The sequence below is a fragment of the Eleutherodactylus coqui genome, chromosome 6 (assembly GCF_035609145.1).
Source record: "Eleutherodactylus coqui strain aEleCoq1 chromosome 6, aEleCoq1.hap1, whole genome shotgun sequence".
NCBI lineage: Eukaryota > Metazoa > Chordata > Amphibia > Anura > Eleutherodactylidae > Eleutherodactylus > Eleutherodactylus coqui.
This window is the reverse complement of record NC_089842.1, coordinates 139,382,881-139,408,280: the sequence shown is the minus strand read 5'-3', so window position 1 is coordinate 139,408,280 and position 25,400 is coordinate 139,382,881. Positions and strand designations below refer to the sequence as shown.

The following is a 25,400-nucleotide window of genomic DNA, read 5'->3' as shown; positions in this document are numbered from 1 at the left end:
GAGTGATAATCGGTGTGTCTAAATGGGCCTTTAGACAACCCACAATATATTCTAATCAATGTAAATGCAGTAAACATATTCACCAATAGGAAAATTGTTGAAGTCACACTTTATGTCTATAAAAGGCCCTCGGGCAACCTCTTTAAAAAAACAAAAAAGATTCTCTTGTTTGAAAAGGGCTACAGTCCTTCATTGCCTTTCATTGGCGATGCATACCTGTTTTAGGAGCCTGTGTGTTGGGGACAGGTAAAGACACCTCTGAGAGTGGAAGAATGTAGACATCAGGAATGGACTGAGAAGAGGAGGTCTCCTCAGCAGGTGGAGTGTACTCCCCGGAAAACTCTTCTCCATCTGGATTTTCAAACTCCTGAAAAACATAGTAAGTGATGTAAGAGAGAAGACGTACAAAAGACTTAAAAAACATGTATATCTAAAATACTCTAAGTGAAAAGTCTACTGATATCTTTGTACTATATGTAGTGTCTATGTAAAAACTGTATATTAGATGGTAATTAGAGATCAGTGAGCACACTTGTACGAGCTTGATGCTCGTTCGAGTATTGGGGTACTCGAGATGCTCCTTACTCGAGACGAGTACCACGCAGCACTCGAGTCAATTCCATTTCCTTTCTCGCATGTTTAGCACCATTTTCTAGCCAATAGACATGCGGGGAAGGCATTACCACTTTCTGCTGTGATGTGCCAGACCTCTCCCCCCCCCCCCCAGTAGTGAGTGTCTGGGCTGATCAGGTGACCGCCGAGTACTTAAACTGGTCCCGCCCGCGGCTCGCATCAGACGCATGCTGGCAGAGGTTATGGATAGTGTTGCTGCTGATATAAGGATAGTGTTAGAGTAGGATCCTGTCGTCAAGAACCCCAATAGTCCTTCTTAGGGCTACTCCTCATAGTGTGCATTACTGTTGTGGTTAGCTGGGAGCAGTAGTGCACCAACTTTTTTTCAAGCATCTAGGGCTGTGCAGGCCATTTCAGCTATACTGTTCTGTGTGTGCAGTGCATAAGGCAGAGTGTAGGGACACAGCTACCTATATAGGGAAAGTTTTACAGTCCTGATCCTTTGTACAAGAACCCCAACGGTCCTTCTTAGGGCTACATCTCACCGTGTGCTTTACAGTTGTGGCTGGCTGGGAGCAGTAGTGCATCAATTTTTGTATTACGCATCTAGGCCTGTTCCCAGCCTTACAGTAATAGCGTTCTCAGCCTGCAGTGTCTTACAACCAGCTCTCACCGTGAAACTGCACTCTAACATCTCCTAGCCTACTGCAAACTACTTCAGTTATACCGTTCTGTGTGCAGTGCATAATGCAGAGTTTAGGGACACAGCTGCTTCTATAGAGAAAGGTATACAGTCCTGATCCTCCGTGCAAGAACCCCAACGGTCCTTCTTAGGGCTACATCTGACCATGTGCTTTACAGTTGTGGCTGGCTGGGAGCAGTAGTGCATCAATTTTTGTATTACGCATCTAGGCCAGTTCCCAGCCTTTCAGTAATAGCGTTCTCAGGCTGCAGTGCCGTACAACCAGCTCTCACCGTGAAACTTCACTCTAACATTTCCTAGCCTACTGCAAACTACTTCAGTTATACCGTTCTGTGTCTGCAGTGCATTAGACAGAGGTCTCACCGCTAAACAGTACTGTAATATTTCCTGGGCCACTGAAAAAGTATTTCAGCTCTGCCACTGTGCAGAGCGTCTCACAATACCCTTTCCTTGGTGGGGTTGAGATAGCCGCAGTTACCAGCACTATCCACTGGCTTTAGAGTCTTCTCCCACTCCATACAGCCTGTCTTATCTACAAGTCTCTGTGAGCAGTAAATTAAGCCACAGTTGTCAGTGCTGTACAGTGGAGTAATTTATTTGGGCCCTGCTCTATTCTTAATCTGCCATGATGAGGAGTAGGGGTAAGGGTCGAGGACGTGGACGCTGGCGTCCAATTGAGGGTGTGGGCACAGGCCGAGTTCCTGGGCATGGTGAATCACAGCCGGCTGCTGCGGGATTAGGTGAGAAGCAAGTTTCTGGGCTCCCCAGCTTCATATCACAATTTATGGGCCCGCGTGGTAGACCTTTATTACAAACAGAGCAGTGCGAGCAGGTCCTGTCGTGGATGGCAGAAAACGCGTCCAGCAATGTATCGACCTGCCACGCAGTCTTCTACGCAGTCCACTACTCCCGGCCTAGGGACTGCAACTCTAAATCCTCTGGCTGCTCCTCCTTCCTCCCAGCCTCCTCACTCCATGAAAATGACATATTCTGAGCAGGCAGACTCCTAGGAACTGTTCTCGGGTCCCTGCCATGAGTGGGAAAAAACGGTTCCTCTCTCACCTGAGGAGTTTGTCGTGACCAATGCCCAACCTTTGGAAAGTTTCCGGGGTCCGGGTGATGAGCTGGGGACTTCCGGCAACTGTCTCAAGAGCTTTTTGTGGATGAGGATGATGAGACACAGTTGTCTGTCAGTGAGGTAGTAGTAAAGGCAGTAAGTCCGAGGGAGGAGCGCACAGAGGATTCGGAGGAAGAGCAGCTGGACGATGAGGTGACTGATCCCACCTGGTTTGCTAAGCCTACTGAGGACAGGGCTTCAGAGGGGGAGGCAAGTGCAGCAACAGGACAGGTTGGAAGAGGCAGTAGAGTGGCCTGGGGTAGAGGCAGGGCAGAGCGAAGAATCCCCCAACTGTTTGCCTCCGTGCAGAGGGCTAGGTGTTCAAAGGTGTGGATGTTTTTTAGTGAGAGCGGGGACGACCAACGAACAGTGGTGTGCAACCTGTGTCGCACCAAGATCAGCTAGGGAGCCACCACTACCTGCCTTACCACCACCAGCATGCATAGGCATATGATGGCCAAGCAACCCACAAGGTGGGACGAAGGCCATTCACCGCCTCCAGGTCACACCACTGCCTCTTCCCCTGTTCCCCAACCTGCCACACAGATCCAATCCCCCTCCCAAGACACAGGCAGGGGCGCCTCCTGGCCTGCACCCTCACCCTCAGCTCCACCGTCCTCCACTCCATCCAGCAATGCCTCTCAGTGCAGCGTTCAGCTGTCGCTAACACAAGCATTGGAGCGAAAGCGCAAATATGCCGCCACCCACCCGCATGCACAAGCTTTAAACGTGCACATTGCAAAATTGATCAGCCTGGAGATTCTGCCATACAGGCTTATGGAAGCAGAGGCTTTCAAAAACATGATGGCGGCGGCGGTCCCACACTACTTGGTCCCCAGTCGTCACTATTTTTCCCGGTGTGCCGTCCCCGCCCTACACCAGCACGTCTCCCGCAACATAATTTGTGCCCTCACCAACGCGGTTACTTGGAAGGTCCACTTAACCACGGACACGCTGCGACCCTGAGGACCCTGCAACGCCGGTTTCAGCTGCCAGAGCACCGACTGCTGTGCGACGTGCCCACATGCTGGAATTCTACGCTGCACTTGTTGGCCAGGCTGTACGAGCAGCGTAGAGCAATAGTGGAATACCAGCTACAACATGGGCGGCGGAGTGGTAGTCAGCCTCCGCAATTCTTTACTGAGAAGTGGGCATGGATGGCAGATATCTGTCAGGTCCTCGGAAACTTTGAGAAGTCTACCCAGATGGTGAGCGGCGATGCGGCAATCATTAACGTTACCATCCCGCTGCTTTGCCTGCTGAGAAGTTCGCTGCTAAGCATAAAGGCCGACGCTTTGCGGTTGGAACAGGAGGCGGGGGATGACAGTATGTTGCTTGATAGCCAGACCACCCTCATGTCTATATCTCAGCGTGTTTTGGAGGAGGAGGAGGCGGGGGAGGAGGAGGAGGGGGAAGAGACAGCTGGCCACACTGCAGAGGGTACCCATGCTGCTTGCCTCTCATCTGTTCAGCATGTATGGGCTGAAGAGGAGGAGGAGGATCCTGAATGTCATCTTCCTAGTGAGGACAGCGATGTGTTGCGTACTGGGACCCTGGCACACATGGCTGACTTTCCCGTGACCCTCGCGTTAGACGCATTCTGGCCAACATGGATTACTGGGTGTACACCCTTCTCGACCCGCGGTATAAGGAGAACCTTTCCACTCTCATTCCCGAAGAGGAAAGAGGTACGAAAGTGATGCAATACCACAGGGCCCTGGTGGAAAAAGTGATGCTAAAGTTCCCATCTGACAGCGCTAGTGGCAGAAGATGCAGTTTAGAGGGCCAAGTAGCAGGGAAGGAGTGGGGATCAGGCAGCATGTCCAGCGCAGGCAGGGGAACACTCTCCAAGGCCTTTGCCAGCTTTATGGCTCCCCAGCAAGACTGTGTTCCCTATCAATTTCTGTGGTGTTTCCATGGCTTTCTCATGTTTTCTGGTGTTTCACAAGTCATCCCCTATGCGGAGCATCAGTCCCATACCAAAATGCTCGAGTCCCCCATTGACATAAATGGGGTTTGTTACTCGAAACTGGCTATTGAGCATTACGAAAAGTTTGACTCGAGCAACGAGCACCCGAGCATTTTGGTGCTCGCTCATCATTAATGCTAATACTATGGAGAAATACTCAGAATTGAGATCACTGGAAATACATTTATTCAGGATTACAGCCAGTGGTGACCATGTGGGGGATCTTAACATAATAGTCATTTTGATTAACATACAATTGTTTATAATTGCATTCAGTTTACATTAGTGTTTGTCAGTATTTCTAATCCAAATACTCAAAGAAACTATATTAAAGTACCTGCAAGGCTATTATCATACACTGTGCTTTCTATGGAAAGCACAGCAAGAGCACATTGTACTGCAGCATAGCCCTAAACATACAGCATGTACCCCCCAGAGTAAAAGTACAACAGGCAGAATTCCTAGATCCTAGGGGATTGGTACTGAAAGGTTGAGAACCTGGAGTCTAAACAGTCATGGATATTTTTGAATGAGAAGAATGCTCATATTTTTTAATATCCTCAAAAGGTAAATATCCATGACTATACATTTTGATTCCAAATTCTCAAGCTGACAACACGTTGCCCAATATGTCTATCAGATCCAACAAGAAGTTAAATAACTGGGTGGTAGATTGGGTTTACGATGATCCAAAATGCTTGCCGTTGCTCAGAGAAAGTTTATCAGAATCTCATACTGCTTTTAACAATCCTTCTCCTTTATTCATAGTTAAAGGGATTCTGTCCTCAGGTTTATGAAGTCATGTAAGCGGACCATGCCAGCTTTTCCCCGCCTGCATCATACACAATGGCAGCTCTTTCCCCTTTTGTGTACAGGCAAAGAGCTGTTACTCTGCATGCTGCAGACAGGGGAAGGCTGGTGAGGCCCGCCTTCGTGACTCGGAGCTCAGGTCTGTGTCAAACTTCATGAAATTGTTAACAGAATCCCTTTTAGAAAGGACTGGTATCTTGCTGCACTCTGACATTGACATCACAAGCACTCACACGGGCACACGGGCGGGTCAGATTCCGCATGCGGATTCCCGCAAGCACACTGGCGCGCCAGATTCCGCATGTGGAATCCCGCATGCACACTGGCAGGTCAGATTCCGCATGCGGAATCCCGCAGTGGAATCTGGACCTGGCAGCAGCGGCCTCCATGTGTACCTGTTTTCGCTTCACTTCATCTGTACTGCGAATGGTCTGCACGGCTCGCCGTTGGACATGCGCAGTACAGTTTTGTTTTTTTAAAACTCCTGCTTTTCCCGTGGAATCCACGGCCCGTCCACAATGTCAATTGAGGATGGTCTGCGGGTCGGAAGGCTTCCATTGACTTAAATGGAAGCCGTCTGTGCAAATCCCGCAGGAAAATGAGCATGCTGAGATTTTTCATCCACGAGCTGAAACCGCAATTGGTTTCCACTCGTGTGCAGGAAGAAAAATCACTTTTCCATAGCATGCTATGGAGGGTATTTGTTGCGGAACATGGAGGCGAACACCTGCTCCGGATTCCGCAGCAAAAATCCGCCTGTGTGCAGGCAGCCTAGCACCAATAACAGAATCAGCAGCTCACAAACAGCATGTAATTGGTAGTACAAAGAAATGTTAGAAAGGGAGAGCATTTTTTATCTGGGGATACAGATATCGGGAGCACCACTGCGCAGGAGAAAACAGTGATGGAGCCGCAGCACTAATAAACCAGCACAGCACCCCTTTTTTCATTAATGTGGAGGTCACAGAAATTGAGGCTCCCCCAATCATAAAGAAATGGCATATCCCAGTGATAATGACTTTCAACCCAAATAAAGTCTGCATAAAGAGGAAATTATATAGAAGGAAAAATTTTGTGCAACCAGTCTCACCTTGAATCCAACATCACCTCTCTTGCAGCAGAGGCAGGTAAGGAGCAGGAAGATGAAGGCTAGTAGACCAGAGCAAGAGATAAGTACCACAGCATATGGTGGTGCAAGAGGGGCCCTCTGAGATGAGCCATCTAAAAGAAGATTAAGAAGTAGTTGGTTTAAATGGTACGGTAATAATAAAGCATATAAAATATATTTGCAAAGCATCCAAGAAACATCAATACCAATACTGTACATTGATATTGTTCAGCTACGGAGAGAAGGAATGTATTGTCTGCAATACAATGCAGCAAAAGCCATTCTAGACTAGAGCGCTCATGTGAAGGAGATTCTTAATTCATAGTCACACTCTTCCCTATTGAGGGGAAACAGCATATAGAATATAACACCAAAGAGATAGATAAGGATGTGTAAAAAAAAACACAGCTTACAATGGAAGTTTATTCTAATGGGACAGCCGCTTTAATGAGTATCATTGTGACTAGTAACTGATAGATTCTTAGGTCGAACAACATGCAATGTGTACGGGCCTTCTGAGAAGTTTTGGATGAATTGTTTGTAGCATTTGACATTGCATTACCCGGCATTCATATATTTTCAGTGTTGCCACTCTATAAAAGCAGACTATTTCTGAACTAATCACAAGGAGCTTCCAGCAGAGGAAATCCTCCCTCTCCAGACCCCATTAATATGCCAGTTTAGGTCCTGACTATAGAGATAACCAGCTGAGAAATATCTTGTCCAAAATGACAATTTTTCTATAAGATGGGGCGGGGGAAGGATTAATTTGTGCCAAGGGTATTTATAAAGGCTAAAATTGGGCTTAGCTCTCTGTAGTGTCAGATCGTAGTAGTGAATATGTTAATGTGCATCAGACATCCCTACGCTACGAGTGTGTGTGTGGCTGGAACCCTGCTGACGCAGCTCTACAGGAGTGCTGGAAAACTGACTATGCTACACCAGAAGATAACGAGTCCTGCAAAAGGGATCATCCGGTGAAACAGACTGGGTGATTATTAGCACTTCTCAGAGACGAAAGGTTCTGACCATTAAAGTGTTGGTTGTATTGTATCTGGAACATTTGCCAAGCAAAGTTTCATTAATGCACATTATGGTGTATCTTGCAACCTGAGAAATATACGGCTGCAGCACTCCCCCAAGCCATCTCCAGTATCGTCCTGTGACCATCTACTTGACTAACAACCTCCGTGCGGAGATATGTCATTTTTCCTCCTGCTTCTACATCCATAGTGGGGCCTGCTACAATAAGCCAGGTACCCTTGTTCATAGTAGCGTAGTTGGCAGGAGTGGTTCCCCTGCTGGGACCGAGGAAGAAGAGGTGCCTTCTATATTAGTACTGGTGGGGCAACTCTGAGAATACTGGGTCTTTGAGAATGATGACAAAAAAAACCCCTAAGATCCAAGAGGAGCCAAAGACAGGGTTTAGACTGTCACAGTGACTGTTCACGAGAAACCGGAGGTCAAGACCAAAGCAGAAGAGCCAATGAGCAGATGGTCATCTGACATGCCTTGGTATTGCATACATCCCCCATTGCAAGAACTGATCATTTATAATGAGCAACAACTAATTAAAGAGGCCAAGACACAACACGTAACAGTAGAGATAACCTCAAGTATGATCACATCTTCATACATTGGATGTCAGTGGCCCATCTGGATCTGTCAATAGACAGGCACAACCTGAAACCAGGTGAGTGCATTATACAAAGGTGGTGGGGCCCAAAGAGACTTGGACAGTAGCCATTCTGAGACTCGAAGAAGCTGGGGATCAAAAGCCTTTCACATAGGATTGGGCGTATGATTCCAAGAGTGGTGCTGCAAGGCCCACTTCTGTTCCTGGGGAAGAATTTCCTGTCTGCACAGTTTAACTGGGGTCCAACATCAAGAAATACAGCCTGTGAATGTCTAGTTTTTCCCAGTTGTCATGGAGCACGGGGAACGTGGTATTCCCAAACTGTAAAAAGTGCTTCCTGGACTGTGTAGTGTCCAGAGACATTCCAACAGATATAATCTCTAGACTATGTTAGAAATTTTCCTACTAATTATGGTTCTGAAAAAAAACAGAGCTGTTTTAGTTTATGCGATTGCCATTACGTCAATAGAGAAAGCGGTGGGGAGATGTAAAAGGGGTCTTGGAGCTGTTGTTCTGAATCTGGTTATTCTGAAAAAGTTTTATTGTTTGCCACTTGCCAAGATGTATGCTGTTTCTTTAAAATTCTGGTTGCACTACGTCATCCACCAAAAAGAGCCAAGTTACGAGGGTGTGATTAATTCATGCCACAGGTATTTTTAGAGGCCAAAATTGGGCCTAGCTCTTTGTAGTGTCTGACCGAAGTAGTGAAGATGTTAATTTATGTCAGGACTTCCTATGTTGGGTTACAATGGAACGCTAGGAGCGTGTGTGCGACGCAAACCCTACAGACGCAGCTTCCATAGGAGTGCTGGAAGACCAGCTATATTACCCCCAAGGAGGAGTCCTGCTAATGGGATCTCCAGTGAGACAGAATGTGCGATTCTAGACACTTTTCAGAAGTGAAAGGCGCGACCAATTAAGTGCTGGTTATATTATATCCGGAATATTTGCAAGTGGTCGAGTGGTGTATCTTGTGACCTGAGAAATGTGCGGCTGCATCACATCCCAGGCTGCCTACAGTATCGGCCTGTTACTGTCTGCCAATAGACTGACTCCTCCATGCGGAGTTATGTAATGTCTCCCCCTGCCCCGACACCCGCAGTGAGGACTTATTTGACAAGCCAGGGTTCCCAGTTCATTAGTAAGGGAGATAGATCAGGGAGATACAGTAGATCATCTATAGAGAAAGGAAAAAAAGATACTGATGGATATATAGTGTTATCACCCAATGTGGTGCCTTTAGACATCTTGAATCCAGTTAAAAATCAAGATGTACATAGTTGCATTTGAATCCCAAATCACTGGCAACAAATCCCTCTTCAGAACAAACTAGAACCACTTTATGTGACTAGTTGACATGGGACATCTGCTTTAAGTGATTTAAAAGTGTAAAAGGCAATACTGACATTAGATGTGCAAGTCCACTTTTGGGACCAGTTCTAATAATATATTGAAAAGCTATTAAATGGCAGATCCAAGACACAATGCTATTTGAAAGGGTTTACCTGATAGAATTATATGTCAGTAGCCTGTACACCAGTAATAGAATCCAGTAAAATGGCAACCTGCAGTCTTCTCATGAGTCCCCATGGCAAGTATTAGTTGAGAGAATAAGCAACACAGTACTGATTTGCAGGCCTGTATATTATTTCAAGTAATTCTGTATTAGAGAATTGCAAGTTCGGCGGGTACTTAAAGACTAACAGCACTTTTGGGAAACTTTTGAGATTTCGACTTCTATGAGACCATCTTCAGCTGCCTGGAGAAGTAAAAAAGCAGTGAAGACAGTTGAAGGGGCACAGCGCTTAGGTGAGTGCTGCAGCCACCTCATTTTAGCAATCATCGGGGGTCTAAGCAGGGAGACCCCCCACTGATGAAAACTTTTAACATGACTCCAGGACATGTCAAAAATTTCTTAAAAGTGCAGTTGTTCTTTAACACATTCTAAAGAACTAAAAACTAGAAGGAGAAAGAACAGCCTCCGAAACAAAATGATTCTAATAGAGCTCAAAACACTTCCACTATTAAAACAAGCAAGTTACTTATATCATCATATATATATATATATGTGTGTGAAAATTTGTATTTTGCTTCTTTGTTCTTCATTGGCTTCTACATGCCTTGATGGATCTCAATCAAACCCATGCAATACATAGTCTTCATGATCCAACTTAAAATATTCAGGGGGGGTTGGGTGTTTCAACTGTTTGATGCTCATAGCAATTAATCACAGCACTGCTTTCATTTTACTGGAGCAGTTTAAAGCAACCCTCCGGTTTTGGACAAACAAAGATTTTCGCAGCACTTCTCTGACTACCTGATACACACTGTGCATTACTATGCATCATTAGGCTAAGACACTACAAGCTGCTTTGATTAACCAGTGCTGTGCATATGAGCAGTGCTGGCCCGTCCGATCAGCATGTAGTGTCTTAGGCTACCGATGCATACTAATACACAGTGTACATCAGGTAGTTAGAAGCGACGCAGCCATCTTTGTTTACCCAGGACAGGAGGGTTGCTTTAACCCCTTAGTGACCACCCATACGTGTTTTCACAACCTGGGTGTCTGGGCTTTATTTTACAAAGCTGTGAAAACATTTTGGCCCTGTAAAATAAAGCTGTGGGGTCGGGGAGTGCGACAGCTAGTTTTCAAAATGGGGTCATTTGTGGGATTCTCTGTTGACCACCAGAGGTAGTCGACAGCTTGGAGCTGTCACTGGGAGGGTGTGGTGTGCATTCCCCAGTCAAGGGATCACTGTTATTTAACGGATAACGGCAATCACGTAAAAGTTAATAAAAAAGGTCAAAAAGTTAAAGTTTCATTGGCCCTAACGGATCCAATCCACGAGGGCAGATGAAACTACTAACCTAAGGCCTCCGACGATGTGCTCCAACGCGATGTTGCTCCACAGACGTTTGCCCGGCTTCTGCATATGTACCCACTGGAAAAATGGAGGACACATGTGCAGAAGCTGAGGTGGGCCCGGAAAATTCATGATTTCCTTGCTCCCGGCTACCAAAGGTAGTCGAGAGCCTGGACCAGTGATTGGAGGCCCCGGTGAGCAGTCCCTGGTCATGTGATTGCCGTTATTCAATGGTATAAAAAGGTAGTGATCTACCATATTCAGATCGCTACCGATAATGCCTACGTAACTTACAAAAAGTCCCTGGGAATGCTCACTTTCCTGCAGTTCCAGGAGAAGCTCGTTGAGCGCCTTCCATTTGCTACCACTGCACCTTAGCAAGCCTTTGGGAGGAGGTGCAAAGGTTTACAGAGCAACATTTTTTACACCCCATCCCTGTCACTGAGGTCACGAAATACCCCAAAAAAGTGTCAGGTTTGCAGCAAGCATGGGAGGAGGGATACCCAGTTTTATTGCCCCATGTGCCCATCCCAACCAGAAATCTGTAATTACCCCTATTTTCAGACATACCACACAGTTTTACATTATTACATTTATCTAAGATTTAGGGAATGCCAAACAGAGCGGTGGGGGGGATTCTTTTTAGGGAGTCAATTTATTTTCTGCACAAGTGTACAGTGGGGCCTGAAATCTATTCAGTTGTGTCCAGAAAGCCAATGGATGTTCCCTCCATTATAGGACTAGCCATGGGGGTACTAATGAGCACAGAAGAACCAGTGCTATAAAATTTGAGGTGTGTCTCTCCCGTTTTCCCTGCTCGAAACAGAGAAAACTGTTATGAAATTGACATATTTGTGAAAAAACTGAAATTTTATTTATTTTTCATCTGCTTTCTAATAATTTTTGCAATAAAGTGTGGGGTCAAAATTCTCACAAGTGGGCAATGGGGCCTGGAATTCAATCTGTTGTGTCCTGAAAGTCAAACTGTGTTCCCTCCATTGCAGGCCTAGCCATGTGTCCAGCAAGCAAATTGCAGCTACAATGGGTATGTTTCTGAACAGAGGACAAACTGGGGTATCCATTTTAGGTTGAAAGTCTTCATTCATATGTATGCTGTACAAAAAAAACTGTTTTTAAAAAGACACATTTGCGAAAAAATGAAAATCGTTATATTTTTTCCTTCTGCTTTGCTTAGATTTATTTAAAAACTGTGGGGTCACAATACGCAGTACACCCCTAGATGAATTCGTTAAGAGGTCTAATTTTCAAAATGGGGTCATTTGTTGGGGTTCACTACCATTTTGGCCACTCAAGGGTTCTACAGGTGGGCAATGGTGGCTAAAACACCTTCCATCAAAATTTCTATTCTGAAAGCCCCCGGCTGCTCTTTTCAGTTTGGGCCCCGTTGTGCATACAGACATAATATTAGGGCCACAATGGGTATGTTTCTGACCACAGGACAAACAAGGGCATCCATTTTGGGGTGCAAATCCTCATTTTCATGTGCACTATAGAAAAAAAAAAAACTTTAAATTGACATATTTGTAAATAAACTTTATTTTTCTCCTCTAATTTGCATTAACTACTGAAAAAAAACTGTTGAGTCAAAATACTCCTGACCCCCCCTCAGTGAATACATTAAAGGGTGTATTTTTTAAAATGTGGTAATTTGTGGGAGGATCTATCATTCTGATACCTATGAGCCTTTGCAATCTTGGCTTGGTGTAGGAAAACAAAATGTTCCTCAAAATTTAATTAATGTTAAACTTGTATGTCTCCTAAATGGTTAAAAACAAAACTGAAGTTTTTCCAATGTGCACCCAGAATGAAGTAAACAGATATAAATATATATCTTATCAAACATTTGTACAGTATGATTGCAAATATTTGACATGTTGCAGTTGAAAATGTGAAAAAAATGACACTTTTTTCCCAACTTTTATTAAATATACACAAATTCTATCTGTCTATTTTTACCACCTAAATGAAGAACAATATGCAGCGAAAAAAATGTCAGAATTACTCGGATATGCAAAACCTTTACTGTTAAAGTGACACATGTCAGATTTTGCAAAAATCTGGCCTGGACATTAAGGTGCAAACAGGCTTGGTCACTAAGGGGTTAAGGAATAACAATTGCTTGCTATGTGCAATAAACACAATTGTCACATGAGGCCTATTCTATCATCTGCAGTAAAATAAGATGCTTTGTGAATTAGTGTGATGAATAACTTAGATGTGTGGTGGACAGGAATTCCTCCGAAATATGGAAATCCATCGGACAAGTCCAGCCAAAAGCAAGGAGGATAACATGATCAATGACTCAAGAAAGAGAGGGAAAGAGCCAGGACATCAAGGGCTGCAGAGACTCTGGAACAGCATGAGGCCAGAATTCAAAAAAAGAGGGAAAAAGCCAAGACATCAAGAAATACCCGAGCAACGCTGGGCATATAAACTAAATCTAGGGAAATGTTAAAATGTGACCAGGTCTTGTGAATTCAGTCATGCTGTCTCATTCCTCTGATGATGCTTCTAGGCAGCGAACCATGTCGAGGAGACATTGCTTGAGCCCATTTACTTTTTAGTAAATGTGCCTTGTCACAACAAAAATTGGAGACTAGGTGTCTGGATGCTGCCTTCCTCAATATTATATTGCTTGTGGTGCTCACTATTAGCATCTGCATTAAAGGGGTTGTCCCGCGGCAGCAAGTGGGTCTATACACTTCTGTATGGCCATAATAATGCACTTTGTAATATACATTGTGCATTAATTATGAGCCATACAGAAGTTATAAAAAGTTTTATACTTACCTGCTCCGTTGCTGGCGTCCTCGTCTCCATGGTGCCGACTAATTTTCGCCCTCCGATGGCCAAATTAGCCGCGCTTGCGCAGTCCGGGTCTTCTGCAGTCTTCTATGGAGCCGCTCGTGCAGAATGCAGGCTCCGTGTAGCTCCGCCCCGTCACGTGCCGATTCCAGCCAATCAGGAGGCTGGAATCGGCAATGGACCGCACAGAAGAGCTGCGGTCCACGGAGACAGAGGATCCCGGCGGCCATCTTCAGCGGTAAGTATTGAAGTCACCGGAGCGCGGGGATTAAGGTAAGCGCTCCGGTAAGCTTTCTTTACCTCCCTGCATCGGGGTTGTCTCGCGCCGACCGGGGGGGGGGGGGTTGAAAAAAAAAACAAACCGTTTCGGCGCGGGACAACCCCTTTAATATTGAAATAGCACTGGGAATTTGCAAAACATTTTTTTACGATTCTTTAGACCCATTTATATATTATTCTCCTAGTGAAATGCTGTGTCACTAGTGTTTTTTTTGCATCTTTAGTTGTTTTGTGCTCTTATATAATTTGTAAAGTGGCTCCAAAGATGAATCCCCACTATAAAAAGGTCAAATCAATTAAAGAGAACTAAAGGATATTCATTACTTTATTATACTGCTTGTTCAGTCGGGGGCTGTAAGATTTGTGACTGTTATTTCTGCATCCCCTATAGCTGTACCCCTGTGTATAATACTATAGGATTGGACAAACCTACATGTAGAATGTTGGGTATGAAGAGCTTCGTCTTTAGTTTGAGCCCTGCAGTTAATATTTTAACCGACAATTACTCATACACTGATTAAATGATGATGTTATAAAACGGCGGAGAAGCAAGAGCCAAGGGAGCTTTCAGCCGGGCTGAGAGGGTGCCTGCTGCAGTGTTAAATCTGACTTGGATGCCAAGCTGAGCTGTTAGCAGAGAAAACAATGTATTACATCCCCTCTCCTGAGTGAATTGTGGGTACATCAGAAGTAGTTGTCCCTAAACTAATATAAAACTAACCTTGATATAAGAATATGTCCTACATAGCGACGATGAGCAGGAATGCTGCTAGGGTGCTAAAGGTCAAGGTCACAAGCCCAAACCTCCACCCCCCGAAAAAAAAAAGATTTATATACATATATAGTTATCGTATAACATTTTTATTGTTAGGTGCAAATATTACACCATACAGTGGTTAAATATTACCTCCATACTGTTACTGAATGGAACACACTATGCAAAGTCCTATACTGCCACTATAAAGGGACTAAATAATACCATCCCATCGTGACCATTGCATAAAGACTGAATGCCACCATCATACTAGTACTGAATCAAAACCTCTAGACTAATATCACCATCGTGTAGTGACCATCTAATGGTAGATATTGTTGTACATTGGTGTTCTGCAGATCACAGAACTGACTGCAGTACAGATATATCTAGTAACTAGAAATGAGCGAGCATACTCGCTAAGGCAAACTACTCAAGCGAGTAGTGCCTTATTCGAGTACCTGCCCGCTCGTCTCTAAAGATTTGGCTGCTGGCGCAGGTGAGCGGTGAGTTGTGGGAGTGAGCAGGGAGGAGCGTGGGGGAGAGAGTGACAGAGAGATCTCCCCTCCGTTCCTCTCCGCTCTCCCCCGCCACTCCGCGCCCCCCGCCGGCAGCCGAATCTTAGAAACGAGCGGGCAGGTACTTGAATAAGGCACTACTCATTCGAGTAGCTTGCCTTAGTGAGTACGCTTGCTCATCTCTACTAGTAACTTACACAAAATGTCCTCTCTTACTGGAGTTATTTAATTTTTCCTTCTTTTCCATCTAGCCCAGACTACCATGGCAACTTCTTCCAGCCACTGCTGTATCTACAAACTTTACAACACAGACATCTTTGGCTGTTCACATTTTCAGCACCATCCATACTTTTTACCAACCTACTCAAAGGTCTCCCCCTATTGATACCACCATTTCTGTGCCTGTTACTGCCTCATTTACCCTTATTACTGTACCTGCTATATGGCATAGTGTCCCTAAATAATCTTTCACTTGCCTGAAAATTGCCCATGTGAATGAATGCATTGGAATTCAATGCTTCACATTGGCGCAATTTTTAACCGACATTTCAAAACGGCTAGTCCCGTAAAAGCACTCGTGTGAATGAAGCTTGGACTGGTAGATATTTACTATATTTAGTAAAGTCTTTATCTATCATTTGCCATACCATAATCCAATTAGATTATTTCCTACTCAGCCATTGTGCCTTGTCCTTGCAACTCGAAGTAATGCTGTGATGAGACAATGAACTGATACTCGTCTCTCTGTCATGTTTAGCTAATATGCGGCATCCATGGTTATAAAGGCTCAAGCAAGGTGGCTGCCCCCACAGTCATGTACAGACAATAGAATAAAAAGTCTGCAGTCATAAAAATGGACTATGGAATATTTTTCACTATATGGTTTTAATTAGTTAAAAAATACAGGTGATACATTCCGTTTAAGAGCAGACTTCTTCCACAGGGGATTTAGGGGATTCTTCTACATCCAAGTGGAAAAATGTATCAAGTGGGGTACGACAAGGCTCTGTCCTAGGTCCAGTGTTGTTCAACATTTTTATAAATGATCTGGAGGAGGGAATTGATGGGAAACTGATCAAATTTGCTGAGTACACAAAGCTAGGAGGGATAGCTAACACTAGGGAAGAGAAACAGAGGATTCAAAAAGATCTAGAAAAGCTTGAACAGTGGGCTGCGACTAACAGAATGGTATTTACATGCAAAGTCCTACATCTGGGCTAGAAAAATGAAAAAAGCACATACAGAATGGGAGGAATTGGGCTAACTAGCAGCACATGTGAAAAAGATCACAGACTGAAAATGAGTCAACAATGTGATGCAGCAGCCAAAAAGGCAAACACAATTCTGGGATGTATTAAGAGAAATATAGAGTCTAGATCATGTGAGGTTATTATCCCCCTCTACTCTTCCTTACTCAGACCTCATCTGGAATACTGTGTCCAGTCCTGAGCACCCCACTTTGAAAAAGACATCAACAAACTGGAGCAAGTTCAGAGAAGAGTTACCAAGCTGGTGAGCGGTCTGCAAATCATGTTCTGTTAGGAACAGTTAAAGGATCTGGGAATATTTAGCTTGCAAAAAAGAAGGCTGAGAGGAGACTGAATAGCGGTCTACAACTATCTTAAGGGCTGTCACAGTGCAGAGGGATCAGCCCTATTCTCATCTGCACAAGGAAAGACTAGAAGCAATGGGATGAAACAGATAGGGATGAGACAGAAATTAGATATTAGAAAAAAAACTTTCTAACAGTGAGGGGGATCAATGAGTGGAACAGGTTACCACAGGAGGTGGTGAGTTCTCCTTCAATGGAAGTGTTCAAACAAAGGCTGGACAAATATCTGTCTGGGATGATTAATGAATCCTGCACTGAGCAGGGGGTTGGACCCGATGATCCTGGAGGTCCCTTCCAACTGTACCATTCTATGTAGGCCATAATTACTGGGTGGGTGCCTGTGAGAGGCATTATTACTGAGGGGGACCTATATGGGGTATTATTACTAAGTGGGAGCCTTTATGGAGCATTACTACTGAGTGGGGGGCATATATGGGGCATTATTACTGACTGGGGCCCTGTGAGGGGCATCATTTCTGGGTGGAGGGCTACGAGGGGGATTATTACTGAGTGGGAGCCTAAATGAGTCATTATTACTGAGGCCACTCACTATTAGTGAGTGGGGCCAATATGGGGAATTTTTACTGAGTGGAGGCATAAGAGGAGCATTATTTTTGATTGGGGACACTTTTACTGTGTGTGGGACACGAAACGTAGTACTTACTATGTGAGACCTACAGGGAGCACAAAAAGTGGGATAGTATTAATATGTGGGTCACCTCAAATGGCATTACTACTATCTGAGGCACTATGGATGGAGAGATTAGATGGAAGTTTTGAAAATGAAGCTAGATCCCTGGAAAATTGAGCAGTGAAAGTTGTGGCCAGGAGAACTCATCATGACGGTCTGGGCCAAATTAGGAAAAAGGAAGTGAACAACTCCAGTCAGAAGTGATGTTACTTGTGATCACTGGATATAACAGTACTGTGAGCATTTATACGGTCTACAAAGTGCCTGTGTAGATCTAATATATACAGCTATATTGTCACTTTGTGTGTGCAGAAAGGGGGGGGGGGGGGGGGAATTGATCTTTGTGTTTTTTCAACAAAACTGCGGTAGTATTATGTGGTCATAGTCTGGGAGTATTATTTGGCTCTTATATACTGTGATTATTCACAATGTTAGTCTTGATTAGAGATGAGCGAGCATACTCGTCCGAGCTTGATGCTCGTTCGAGTATTAGGGTGCTCGAGATGCTCGTTACTCGAGACGAGCACCACGCGATACTCGTCTCGATTAAACGAGCACTGACCATTGAATTCAATGGAGCCGGCAACACAGCCGACTCCATTGAAAGCAATGGGCTGCCGGCGTACGCGGGATGAATTGTCGGGAAGGGCTTAAATATATAAGCCCTTCCCTGCAATTCATCTAGAAATGTGTAAAAATAAAAAATATATATATACTTACCTTGTCCCGGCAGAACAATGTTAGCCCATTGAATTCAATGGAGCCGGCAACACAGCCGACTCCATTGAAAGCAATGGGCTGCCGGCGATCGCGGGATGAATTGTCGGGAAAGGGTTAAATATATAAGCCCTTCCCTGCAATTCATCCAGAAATGTGTAAAAATAAAAAATATATATATACTCACCTGGTGCCGGCAGATGGAGTTCAGCGCGGCAGGCTGCAGTTCTCCTGAACTGCTCTGAACAGCTGTGAGTAGTATTCAGCAGCCGGGGATTTAAAATCCCCGCCTGCTGAATAAGATGCCTCTGATTGGTCACAGCCTGACCAATCAGAGGCCAGCCCTCACTCACACCCATTCATCCTGCCCCTGAGCCAATCAGAGGCAGCCCTCACTCACCCATTCATGAATTCATGAATGGGTGTGAGTGAGGGCTGGCCTCTGATTGGTCAGGCTGTGACCAATCAGAGGCATCTTATTCAGCAGGCGGGGATTTTAAATCCCCGGCTGCTGAATACTACTCACAGCTGTTCAGAGCAGTTCAGGAGAACTGCAGCCTGCCGCACTGAACTCCGTCTGCCGGCACCAGGTGAGTATATATATATTTTTTATTTTTACACATTTCTGGATGAATTGCAGGGAAGGGCTTATATATTTAACCCTTTCCCGACAATTCATCCCGCGATCGCCGGCAGCCCATTGCTTTCAATGGAGTCGGCTGTATTGACGGCTCCATTGAATTCAATGGGCTAACATCGCTCTGCCGGGACCAGGTAAGTATATATATATATTTTTTTTATTTTTACACATTTCTGGATGAATTGCAGGGAAGGGCTTATATATTTAACCCCTTTCCGACAATTCATCCCGCGATCGCCGGCAGCCCATTGCTTTCAATAGAGCCGGCTGTATTACCGGCTCCATTGAATTCAATGGGCTAACATCGTTCTTCTCTGCCACAGCTGTTACAGCTGTGGCAGAGGAGAACGATCGTTATGCTGACAGTGTGGAGGGGGGGGGGGGGGACATGGTTATAATGATATTGTATGTGCTTTATTTTTCTTCACTTCTGCAAAATAATTTTTTTTTTAACTCTGTAAAAAAAAAATTTAATAAACTTTCTTAACATTTACTCCACTATTTATTTAGACTCACAAAGTAATCTTTGGTATACTCAGTATAGCAAAGAATTATTCTATGTGTGTTCCAAACTGCAATGCCATCTATTAGGTTGTGCTGAAGGATCTGCGTAATAATCATACAGCAGTGGCATGCCTAGAGGTCTTTCCTAGGCCTCTGGCTGCCTTGATTACCTATTGGTATCCTGTAATTGCATTTCTGGAGACCTATGGTAAGAGAGGAAGCTCCCTGCCTCTGTCTAATCCCCTAGATACCATGGTCGCTATTGACTATGACATCTAGGGAGTTAAATGACAGGGACCGGAGTCTTTCTGATCCTTCACATTACATGGATAGCTCGGCTGTCAGTAAGCACAGGGATCATGCGGGCGCAGGACACATGACATAAATGTCTGTCACAGCAGCTAAAGACAAGCCATTCTATGGTGTTAATTCACATCATGGAGGCACTTTAAATATACCTCCAGTTCTAACATGTTCTGTGCTTCACACAGTAAATTTGCTGTGACGATCTATGCATGCTGCAAAGGTTTCTTCCCTCTTACCAACTTCGTGCCCGTGGCAGGAGATCTGCTGACCCCTGCCTACTTATATTCACCCCCCTTATTTGCCGGTTTGGGCTGCCTACAACATGGGGACACTCTGTAATCTTTTTCAGGGCCACTTTGACTTACCAATCCACCCCTGACTATAAATTACATTAAAGTTTCACTAAGTTTTATTAAAGTTGCATGAAAACCTTTCACATAACGATGCCTAATTTGCCCACACATGGGGTATAGAAAACCGGACAAAACTAATAGAAACAAAGTGGATCATGATTAGAGATGAGCGAGCACCAAAATGCTCGGGTGCTCGTTACTCGGGACGAAATTATCGCGATGCTCGAGGGTTCGTTTCGAGTAACGAACTCCATTGAAGTCAATGGGCGACCGGAGCATTTTTGTATTTCGCCGATGCTCGCTAAGGTTTTCATGTGTGAAAATCTGGGCAATTCAAGAAAGTGATGGGAACGACACAGAAACGGATAGGGCAGGCGAGGGGCTACATGTTGGGCTGCATCTCAAGTTCACAGGTCCCACTATTAAGCCACAATACCGGCAAGAGTGGCCCCCCCCCTCCCAACAACTTTTACTTCTGAAAAGCCCTCATTAGCAATGCACACCTTAGCTAAGCACCACACTACCTCCAACAAAGCACAATCACTGCCTGCATGACACTCCGCTGCCACTTCTCCTGGGTTACATGCTGCCCAACCCCCCCCCCCCCGCACGACCCAGTGTCCACAGCGCACACCAAACTGTCCCTGCCCAGCCTTCAGCTGCCCTCATGCCACACCACCCTCATGTCTATGTATAAGTGCGTCTGCCACAGGAAAAGCAGGCACACACTGCAGAGGGTTGGCATGGCTAGGCAGCGACCCCCCCATAAAAGGGGCGGGCTGATAGTCCACAATGCTGTACAGAAGCAATGAGAAATCCAATCCTGTGCCACCTCCATCTGGAGCTGCACACGTGGGCATAGCAATGGGGAACCTATGTGCCACACACTATTCATTCTGTCAAGGTGTCTGCACGCCCCAGTCAGACCGCGGTTTTTTATAAATAGTCACAGGCAGGTACAACTCCGCAATAGGAATTCCGTGTGCACCCACAGCATGGGTGGCTCCCTGGAACCCACCAGCGGTACATAGAAATATCCCATTGCATTGCCCAACACAGCTGAGGTAGTAATGTCGTGCTTAATGCAGGTGGGCTTCGGCCCACACTACATGCCCCAGTCTGACTGGGGTTCTTTACAAGTGGAAACAGATGCATTTATAATTCCCTGTGGACCCACAGCAGGGGTGGGTGCCAGGAAGCCACCGGCGGTACATAGAAATATCCCATTGCATTGCCCAACACAGCTGAGGTAGTAATGTCGTGCTTAATGCAGGTGGGCTTCGGCCCACACTGCATGCCCCAGTCTGACTGGGGTTCTTTTCAAGTGTACAGATGTAGTAAAAACTCCGTGCGCACCTACAGCATGGGTGGCTCTCTGGAACCCACCGGCGGTACATAGAAATATCCCATTGCATTGCCCAACACAGCTGAGGTAATGTCGTGCTTAATGCAGGTGGGCTTCGGCCCACACTGCATGCCCCAGTCAGACTGGGGTTCTTTACAAGTGGAAACAGATGCATTTATAATTCCCTGTGGACCCACAGCATGGGTGGGTGCCAGGAAGCCACCGGCGGTACATAGAAATATCCCATTGCATTGCCCAACACAGCTGAGGTAGTAATGTCGTGCTTAATACAGGTGGGCTTCGGCCCACACTGCATGCCCCAGTCAGACTGGGGTTCTTTACAAGTGGACAGATGTAGGTTAAACTCCGTGTGCACCTACAGCATGGGTGGCTCCCTGGAACCCACCGGCGATACACAAAAATATCCCATTGCATTGCCCAACACAGCGGATGTAACGTCAGCTGTAATGCAGGTGGGCTAAAAATTCATTTGATTACACTGTAGGCGAGGGCCCACAAAAATTGCTGTATCAACAGTACTAATGTACATCCCAAAAATTGGCCATGCCCAACCAAGATGGCAGGTGAAACTCATTAATCGCTTTGGTTAATGTGGCTTAAGTGGTAACTAGGCCTGGAGGCAGCCCAGTTTAACGAAAAATTGGTTCAAGTTAAAGTTCCAACGCTTTTAAGAGCATTGAAACATATAAAAATTGTTTAGAAAAATTATGAGTGAGCCTTGTGGCCCTAAGAAAAATTGCCCGTTCAGCGTGATTACGTGAGGTTTCAGGAGGAGGAGCAGGAGGAGGAGGAGGAATATTAGACACAGATTGATGAAGCAGAAATGTCCCCGTTTTGGATGGTGAGAGAGAACGTAGCTTCCATCCGCGGGTGCAGCCTACGTATTGCTTACGTATCGCTGCTGTCCGCTGGTGGAGAAGAGAAGTTTGGAGAAATCCAGGCTTTGTTCATCTTGATGAGTGTAAGCCTGTCGGCACTGTCGTTTGACAGGTGGGTACGCTTATCCGTGATGATTCCCCCAGCCACACTAAACACACTCTCTGACAAGACGCTAGCCGCAGGACAAGCAAGCACCTCCAGGGCATACAGCGCGAGTTCAGGCCACGTGTCCAGCTTCGACACCCAGTAGTTGTAGGGGGCAGAGGCGTCACGGAGGACGGTCGTGCGATCGGCTACGTACTCCCTCACCATCCTTTTACAGTGCTCCCGCCGACTCAGCCTTGACTGGGGAGCGGTGACACAGTCTTGCTGGGGAGCCATAAAGCTGGCAAAGGCCTTGGAGAATGTTCCCCTGCCTGCGCTGTACATGCTGCCTAATCTCTGCGCCTCCCCTGCTACCTGGCCCTCGGAACTGCGCCTTCTGCCACTAGCGCTGTCGGATGGGAAGTTTACCATCAGTTTGTCCACCAGCGCCCTGTGGTATAGCAACACTCTCGAACCCCTTTCCTCTTCGGGAATGAGAGTGGGAAGGTTCTCCTTATAGCGTGGGTCGAGCAGTGTGTACACCCAGTAATCCGTAGTGGCCAGAATGCGTGTAACGCGAGGGTCACGAGAAAGGCATCCTAACATGAAGTCAGCCATGTGTGCCAGAGTACCTGTACGCAACACATGGCTGTCTTCACTAGGAAGATCACTTTCAGGATCCTCCTCCTCCTCCTCTTCCTCCTCCTCAGGCCATACACGCTGAAAGGATGACAGCCCAGCAGCATGTGTACCCTCACCAGTGGGCCAAGCTGTCTCTTCCCCCTCCTCCTCATCCTCCTCATGCTCCTCCTCCTCCTCCTCAACGCGCTGAGATATAGACAGGCGGGTGCTCTGACTATCCAGCGACATACTGTCTTCCCCCGGCTCTGTTTCCGAGCGCAAAGCGTCTGCCTTTATGCTTTGCAGGGAACTTCTCAAGATGCATAGCAGAGGAATGGTGACGCTAATGATTGCAGCATCGCCGCTCACCACCTGGGTAGACTCCTCAAATTTTCCAAGGACCTGGCAGATGGCTGCCAACCAGGCCCACTCTTCTGTAAATAATTGAGGAGGCTGACTCCCACTGCGCCGCGCAAGTTGGAGTTGGTATTCCACTATAGCTCTACGCTGCTCATAGAGTCTGGCCAACATGTGGAGCGTAGAGTTCCACTGTGTGGGCACGTCGCACAGCAGTCGGTGCACTGGCAGATTAAACCTATGTTGCAGTGTCCGCAGGGTGGCAGCGTGCGTGTGGGATTTGCGGAAATGTGCGCAGAGCTGGCGCACCTTTCCGAGCAGGTATGACAAGTGGGGGTAGCTTTTCAGAAAGCGCTGAACCACCAAATTAAACACATGGGCCAGGCATGGCACGTGCGTGAGGCTGCCGAGCTGCAGAGCCGCCACCAGCTTACGGCCGTTGTCACACACGACCATGCCCGGTTGGAGGCTCAGCGGCGCAAGCCAGTGGTCGGTCTGCTCTGTCAGACCCTGCAGCAGTTCGTGGGCCGTGTGCCTCTTCTCTCCTAAGCTGAGTAGTTTCAGCACGGCCTGCTGACGCTTGCCCACCGCTGTGCTGCCACGCCGCGTGACACCGACTGCTGGCGACGTGCTGCTGACACATCTTGATTGCGAGACAGAGGTTGCGTTGGAGGAGGAGGAGGAGGAGGAAGGTGCTTTAGTGGAGGAAGCATACACCGCCGCAGATACCACCACCGAGCTGTGGCCCGCAATTCTGGGGGTGGGTAGGACGTGAGCGGTCCCAGGCTCTGACTCTGTCCCAGCCTCCACTAAATTCACCCAATGTGCCGTCAGGGAGATATAGTGGCCCTGCCCGCCTGTGCTTGTCCACGTGTCCGTTGTTAAGTGGACCTTGGCAGTAACCGCGTTGGTGAGGGCGCGTACAATGTTGCGGGAGACGTGGTCGTGCAGGCCTGTGACGGCACATCGGGAAAAGTAGTGGCGACTGGGAACCGAGTAGCGCGGGACAGCCGCCGCCATCATGCTTTTGAAAGCCTCCGTTTCCACAAGCCTATACGGCAGCATCTCTAGGCTGATCAATTTTGCAATGTGCACGTTTAACGCTTGAGCGTGCGTGTGCGTGGCGTCGTAGTTGCGCTTGCGCTCAAACTGTGGCACTAGCGACGTCTGGACGCTGCGCTGAGAGACATTGCTGGATGGGGCCGAGGACAGCGGAGGTGAGGGTGTGGGTGCAGGCCAGGAGACGGTAGTGCCTGTGTCCTCAGAGGGGGGTTGGATCTCAGTGGCAGGTTGGGGCACAGGGGGAGAGGCAGTGGTGCAAACCGGAGGCGGTGAACGGGCATCGTCCCACCTTGTGGGGTGCTTGGCCATCATATGCCTGCGCATGCTGTTGGTGGTGCCTCCCCAGCTAATCTTGGCGCGACAAAGGTTGCACAGCACTGTTCGTCGGTCGTCAGGGGTCTCTGTGAAAAACTGCCACACCGTAGAGCACCTTGACCTCTGCAGGGTGGCATGGCGCGAGGGGGCGCTTTGGGAAACAGTTGGTGGATTATTCGGTCTGGCCCTGCCTCTACCCCTGGCCACCGCACTGGCTCGGCCTGTGCCCACACCCTCACTTGGCCCTCCGCGTCCTCGGCCGCGTCCACATCCTCTAGGCCTACCCCTACCCCTCAGCATGCTGTATTACCAGTGATTTGATTTCCCAGGCAGGAAAGAAATTGGCGCAAGGCTGCACTCAACCGTAGCTGGTTGCGTCTGATTTTTGTACCTTGTCCACGCAGCACACACGTACACGGAGACCTTAGGACTGACACAGGCTGGCCAAATATAATTTTTTTCCTTTTTAGCTTAGGGAAGACCCCACTGCGTGTATTCAATGAAAAACAAGAAGTTTAATATCTGTGGTGTGGCCCTCAAAAAGTGTCACACAAGTATAGTGTAGCAGAGTTATTAACTCTAGCAGAGCAGGTATTTGCCAGTCAGGAAAGACAATGGCGCTAGGCTGCAGTAAAGCGTAGCTGGTTGCGTCTGATTTTTGTACGTTGTCCACGCAGCACACACGTACACGGAGACCTTAGGACTGACACAGGCAGGCCAAATATAATTTTTT

At 46.7% G+C, this 25,400-nt stretch overlaps 1 protein-coding gene across 1 annotated transcript in view; it reads right to left on the bottom strand.

Moving 5' to 3' along the window:
• Positions 1-25,400, bottom strand: part of LMTK3 (lemur tyrosine kinase 3) — a 71,248-nt gene that overhangs the window by 27,084 nt on the left and 18,764 nt on the right. Inside the window, exons 3-4 of the mRNA XM_066605771.1 lie at positions 6,263-6,393; positions 217-367 (exon numbers count right to left, since the gene is read on the bottom strand). Coding sequence (XP_066461868.1) covers positions 217-367; positions 6,263-6,393 — 282 coding nt within the window. The remainder of the gene's footprint in view (positions 1-216; positions 368-6,262; positions 6,394-25,400) is intronic.